Source organism: Neomonachus schauinslandi, chromosome 8 (assembly GCF_002201575.2).
Source record: "Neomonachus schauinslandi chromosome 8, ASM220157v2, whole genome shotgun sequence".
NCBI classification, from domain to species: domain Eukaryota; kingdom Metazoa; phylum Chordata; class Mammalia; order Carnivora; family Phocidae; genus Neomonachus; species Neomonachus schauinslandi.
In genome coordinates this window covers 83762746-83769146 of record NC_058410.1, presented here as the reverse complement: position 1 = coordinate 83769146, position 6401 = coordinate 83762746, and the positions used below count along the sequence as shown (strand labels likewise).

General features: G+C 37.1%; 1 protein-coding gene across 1 annotated transcript in view; it reads left to right on the top strand.

Annotated features, from left to right (window-relative positions):
• Positions 1 to 3148, top strand: part of RIMS1 (regulating synaptic membrane exocytosis 1) — a 490811-nt gene extending 487663 nt beyond the window's left edge. The window contains exons 26-28 of the mRNA XM_021693604.1: positions 539 to 640; positions 1253 to 1392; positions 2930 to 3148. Of these exons, the coding sequence (XP_021549279.1) occupies positions 539 to 640; positions 1253 to 1392; positions 2930 to 3148 (461 nt within the window). The remainder of the gene's footprint in view (positions 1 to 538; positions 641 to 1252; positions 1393 to 2929) is intronic.
• The last annotated feature ends 3253 nt before the right edge of the window (positions 3149 to 6401 follow it).

Here is a 6401-nt window from a genome sequence, read left to right as displayed (position 1 = left end):
AGATAGATAGATAGATAGATAGATAGATAGATAGATAGATAGATAGATAGATAGATGAAGAAAGGGAGAGAGAGAGGAAGGAGTAAAGGGAGTAAAGAAATTAGTTAAAGAAAGAGAAAGTACTTATGAGGTTGCTGGGATATTCACCAAAACATTAATATTGGTTTTCTCTAGATAATGGAAATACAGATAATTATACTTTTTTACTAAGAAGTATTATATACTAGGTTATATAAAGGATAAGAAATCCTACTAGAGTGTAAGAATAACTTAAATATTTCAGTATTACTGTAATTAAGTGATTTATAAACTAATGTGGGACTCTCATAACATGGATTAGTACCCAAAAAATGAAGAGAAACATTTCAAAACCTGATTTGGAGGCAGGAGAAGAAAAGTGGGAGCCAGGGCTCTAAATATGAGGATTTTTATCAAAATCATGAAGATCACAATTTGGAATCTGTCGTGTACTTCTGTTTCTTTTAACTGTGTGTAACTGCAAAGAAGCTGAGACATTTTGCTTCCTTTCCATTTGCAGGTGACATACAAATTGGAATGGAGGATAAAAAGGGCCAATTAGAAGTCGAAGTTATTAGAGCACGAAGTCTCACACAAAAACCTGGTTCCAAGTCTACACCCGGTAAGGAAAGGTGGTACTGAGTTTGGACAAGAGAATCTGACATAAGCAAAAAAAATCAAAATATTTGCTGCATTCGAATTCTATATGCTCCATTCTGCATCATCTGATTGATCAAAAAGGCAGCTTTTCTGTATTCTTTGATTCTATAAAAATGGATCTGGGCTTTCCTTGCACCATTATTCTGTCAGAAAGTATAAGGAAGAGTATTATCAAATTAAGAAAAGTTTAGTTATGAGTATTTCTTAGCTTGTGTTGGTTATTTTTTTCCTGTACATTTACAAATGAAAAGGAATTTTTTTTTAGTTTTAAGCATAAAAAAGAAACAATGAGCTTTAAGTTCTACACCTGAACTGTGATGCCCGCTCTACCCCAGGTCAGTCAGTCTTGGGTTAATTTTGCGCACATTTACTGGGAATGAGGAAAATGCCAGTAGAGGTAACAGAAGAGCTTTAAGGAAGAGAATTTATGGAGCACCGGAAATTTAAAATGATTTAAATAGTTAACGGGAAACTTTTCACTAAGCATCTCTAATTCTCTAGTAAGGCATTCTCTAATCAAATCAACTTAACTTGAAGGATTAACTTCTTATATGTTAAATATTACTTTGTTCAGCTCCATACGTCAAAGTGTATCTTTTGGAAAACGGGGCCTGTATAGCCAAGAAGAAAACAAGAATTGCACGAAAAACCCTTGATCCTTTGTATCAGCAGTCCCTGGTGTTTGACGAAAGCCCACAGGGTAAAGTTCTTCAGGTCGGTAACAGTGTGACTGTTTACATTGTAATGTCCACATTATCCATATAAACTCTGAGGAGATGGTCAAACATGAGAATAGGTTCAGTGAGGAGAAATGTAGTGTGACATCCTTGAGTAGAAAAAGACAAATTGTTAACTTACAATATAAACAATATGTAGTATTAAAAATATCTGATGGATCTAAGGGAAAACACAATTTTTATTTTCTCTCCCATCTTTTTTTCCTTCTCTCCATCCTCTCCTTCTGCTTTTGCCCTGCTTTCCAAACACCCCCTCTTCTCCATAGGTAGGTAGGTTGGTAGGTAGGTAGGGAGGGAGGGAGGGAGACAGATAATCAAGACAAATGATGCTCATGTTTTATTGAGCATTACTATGTGCCAGACATGGGATACAAAGAGGAAGAAAGGAAAGAAAAAGAGAATATTCAGGACTGGTGAATGTCAGATGCATTGTTAAGAAATTACATACATTACCTCTTTTTTTTTAAGATTTATTTATTTTAGAGAGAGCACGTGGCGGGGGCAAGGGGGAGCAGAGGGAGAGAAAAATCCCACGCAGACTCCATGCTGAGCGCGGAGCCCGACTCAGGGCTCCATCTCATGACCCCAAGACCAAGAGTCAGACGGTCAACCAACTGCACCACCCAGGCGCCCCCATACAGTACTTCTTTTAAACATTTTAACTACCATGTGCATAAAATATCAGAGTCCCCATTTTAAAGATTATGTATGAGGATCACAGAGATTAAATAATTTGGCAAGATTACTCAGTAAGTTGAAAAGGCAGGTTTCACCACTCCTGCGTCTGTAAGCTGGGCAATGAGTTCAGTTGAGAACCGTTACAGATGACCAAAGGATTGGAAAACAGAACCTTAGGAGTAGGAGTAAGTGTAATGGAATGCTTATCTGAAACCAGTAGGAGCTGACCCAGATTGTGCTAACTGCCCGTAAACTCTCTGACTTACTAATCATTTGATCAAATCAGAATTGTCAGGCAAATGCTCAAAAGGCAATGTGTGCTTACAATTATTTTTCAACCTGTCCCTTCACTAACAAGTACATAATATAAAAGAAATGTAATGCATGTTCTCATTCTTTATACATACTTCATCGTATACACACTTTACTGTACACTGAATTACGTTGTTTTGCCCTGCTAACCTGCACAAATTTTAATTTTTGTATCTTTATGGTACTGCACATCACTTACAAGATAGTAGTTTCTAAAGAAGGTATTGAATTCGCATATAAACAAACTTGTATATTTATTTCTTTAACATGGTTTATGTAGCTAATACCCCCCATTGACTAGGGAAACATTACTTGCACTCTATCAGATCTAAAAATTCTTGGGAAGTGTCTCTTTGAGCACCTTAGTGTTAGTACCTTTCTTTCGGTTCTACCTCCTTGGTGTCAGTTATATTCATTTCCTCTGCTTCCCCGACTGGCCCACTTTTACAGAATAGTTGCTTTCAACTCTTCAAATGTGAAAGAAAGAGACGTTCAAGTTTTATTGCATTTCTCTGTCTCTGCAGGTGATTGTGTGGGGGGACTATGGCAGAATGGACCATAAATGCTTTATGGGTGTGGCTCAGATCTTGTTGGAAGAACTCGATCTATCCAGTATGGTAATCGGATGGTACAAGTTATTCCCACCATCATCCCTGGTGGATCCCACTCTCACTCCCCTAACCCGCCGGGCTTCCCAGTCATCTCTGGAAAGTTCAACTGGGCCTCCCTGCATCCGCTCATAGTGAACTCATACCAGAGTCATTCCAGTGAAACTACCTTTCAGGATAATAATCTGAACCAGATATTTCATGATCAAAAGCATTGTTGGAGACAGACAATCAACTTGTGTTTTGCCTGTAGTAGTTTTTCAATAATATGTCCCACTTGTTGTTTAAAACCTGGCTTCATATGACAGAACAAGGCAGTTTATCAAATTACAGTAAGAGTCAACATGCTAGTGAGAGTCACTGATGCTTCTGACAAACAGAAAAAGAGGAAACTTCAAATCCACACACACACACACACACACACACACACATATACACATATACACACACAGGCACGCACGCACCCCAAATTGAACAAACTGGAAACTCTCACTCTGAAAAGTTGTATTTTACACATTTCTGCACAAACCACAAGCAGTGTTATTTCCCTGGTGTTTGAAAAGTTGTGTTCTTCTGTGTGTTTTTGTGTGTGTGTGTTGTTTGATGGGTTTTGGTTTCTTGATTTGTTTTATTTTTCACTGTATTTGTTATTTCCACTATTTTTGGATATGTCATGACAGGCCTCATGATGCTTACAAAGACCCTTCCTTTCTTTTCCCAAAAGCACCAAAAAAGGGCTGAAACAGTCTCTGTGGCATCTCCCCAAAGTGTGCAACTACCAGGCAAGATGAGGCCAATGAAGGGTTTCACTGGCTTTCATTTTATAATCCTTCAGTCTTAAGTGCGGAAACCCAGAAAACAAAAAGTTATCTTCTGGAACAAATAATCACAGAATCACTTTTTTTAAATGAAAAATAATCTGTTTGTGTTCTAAAAAGTTAATTTATTTTTTCCATTGTTTTTCATGGAAGACTTTTAAAGAAGTCAATCTGCAACTAATGCTGGGAACTAAAACTAACCGCATAATTGTACTTTGGAAACACTCCTTGTAATAACTTTTTCTTCCTGATATCCCCCCATAAAAGTATATGCTCGTGTGTATAAACCATACTTTTGACTTCCCAAAATGGTGACTAGAAACAGATTTGAGCCTAAGACACTTTCAGCTATGCCCAGGCTTCTCGGCCATGTCTCAGTGTAGACACACCCATCTGCCCTGGAAAGAGCATGGTATGAGCTGTCCAGTATTGCACTGGAAATTCCAGCTGAAATATTCTGCACTAAAGTAATGTTTTTATCCAATTTTAATTTACATTTCTTTGAGATTGATGCAAGCACAAAGCTTGATTTTTTAATGCAAAGTATCTTACTTTGGGGGGTGGGGAATAAAACAAAGTCAACTTTCAACTTGCATTTTCTTCATCTGAGTTTTTCTTGGCCTTGAATTTCCCTTGTGACATTCTGTATACGTGCTACAAAGTGCAGACTCTGCGAGTGCACTGATATGTTCTCCCTCCTTTTATGAGTCACTCAATTTTTGTGATCACACAAATAGAGCAGCATGACTTGGAACTGTTCAAAGCTGCATGCACGTTTTGTTAAAAAAAAAAAAAGTAAAAAAGAAAAGAAAAAATGAAAAAAACCACAAAAGGTTATTTAATAATGTATGTTAGTTCCACCTTAGGCCAGCTTGTATGTTGCATGTACTTGTACAGTTTGCTCGTTAATTACTATACTGAAATAACCAAGAAATCTAAGCCATCCATTTTTGTTATAGACATTTTGCAGGTTTTAGCCAGACTCCGTCTATGAGTTTGGGGTGAAATGTCTATAGATGGACTTTATTTTTTACCCTCTGGAAAACGTGATGTAGTATGGACCAAATTCCTTCTAATTAATATTTTGGTGTAGATTCCTACCGTGGGGCTGTACCACATGTAGACACTGTGTACACACTAGGTTTTAATCCATAGACATACTGCCTGCACCAAGTGAATTATTTATTATTATTTACACATGCCAGAATTACCTGCCCATCATTCCACAGGGCACAGATTGACCACTACTCACCATGCTGAGCAGGAAGAACTGAAGCATTGGTGCACTTCTACTAGATTCCGTTCTGTCTTAGTGGCCAACAATCAACTAATTATAATTGGGTAGTATCTTTCTATTTTGACCACTTGTCTTAACACTCCCCTGTGCTTTTAAAATGAACAACTCATGTATGTAAACATGTTTAATAAAATTTACTTTTCATGTCAGTTGGTAGCCATCTGTGTTCTATGTTTTGCCAGATTTTCATTGTGGGTTCTATGGTGCAAAATGGGAGCCAGATCTTGGGAAAGGGAGGCTGGGATTTGTTGTCTGCTGTGGGCATTTGACTTGACTTGTCACTGCACTATATATGTCTTAATCTACGCCCAAAGGGTACTTTGCATCACATACAAGTTTTCACTTTGTCAGCCTGTCTAAGTGAGCACATGACTATACTTCTGAAAAGTGGCATTATTAAAAACAATAAATCTCAGTAAGAATCAAATGGAAGGTTGTTTTTCTGCTGCTGTTTGAGTGTGCTAATAAAAGAGACAACTCTCTTGTCCAATTGCCAAATCATTTCCAGTTATGTGACATATCAGAATATTAACTCCTGCGTCTCTCATCAAAGCACCTGGTTCCTCTTTCCATCATCTTTCCTTGAACCCCTGACTGATTTGTAGATCTTTGCCTTAGATTAGGCCAACTTAACAAACCAAGCAATCCATTAAATTATCTTCAGTAGATCTTAGGGAATAAATATATCTTCAAATACAGTAGATGAGTCTCTATAAATAATATGTTAAAAGATAAATTATTAGTTTTCTTAATTTAATTTTACAACTCTTCCTTTTCTTCTCCAAAAATGTGTTCATGAATTTCATAATCATCGTCTCCACAAAATACTTGGTAAGGAATAATTTCATATTGCAGCTTATTTGTAGTAAAGTAACTGTTGGGATCTAGTCTCCACCTTTTAAAAGCCCTTAATATTTTTATAGACCACACTGTCTTTGATTTAAAGCAAAATAAACACAACTAAATCAATATCAAATTTGAGACAATAAAGCAATGTGAGACATGTCACTACATCAGTTGTTTAAAGTGTTTTAAACAGTTGACTGAATTTTACCCTATTGAGTCAACCAGTTGTTTGGTCTACAAGACATGAAATTATCTGTTAGGTTGGGTCAAGAAGACAAAAACAACACATCAGTTCAGTTTACAACAAGCCGTCAGAGCTGAGCTGTTTAATGCACATAACTTGGTGGGGGAGGCAGGGCAAGTCTACTTTAAAATAGGAGGCAACTGAGTACAGCCTTAAAATTCCTTGTCTAGACAGAGACAGAAA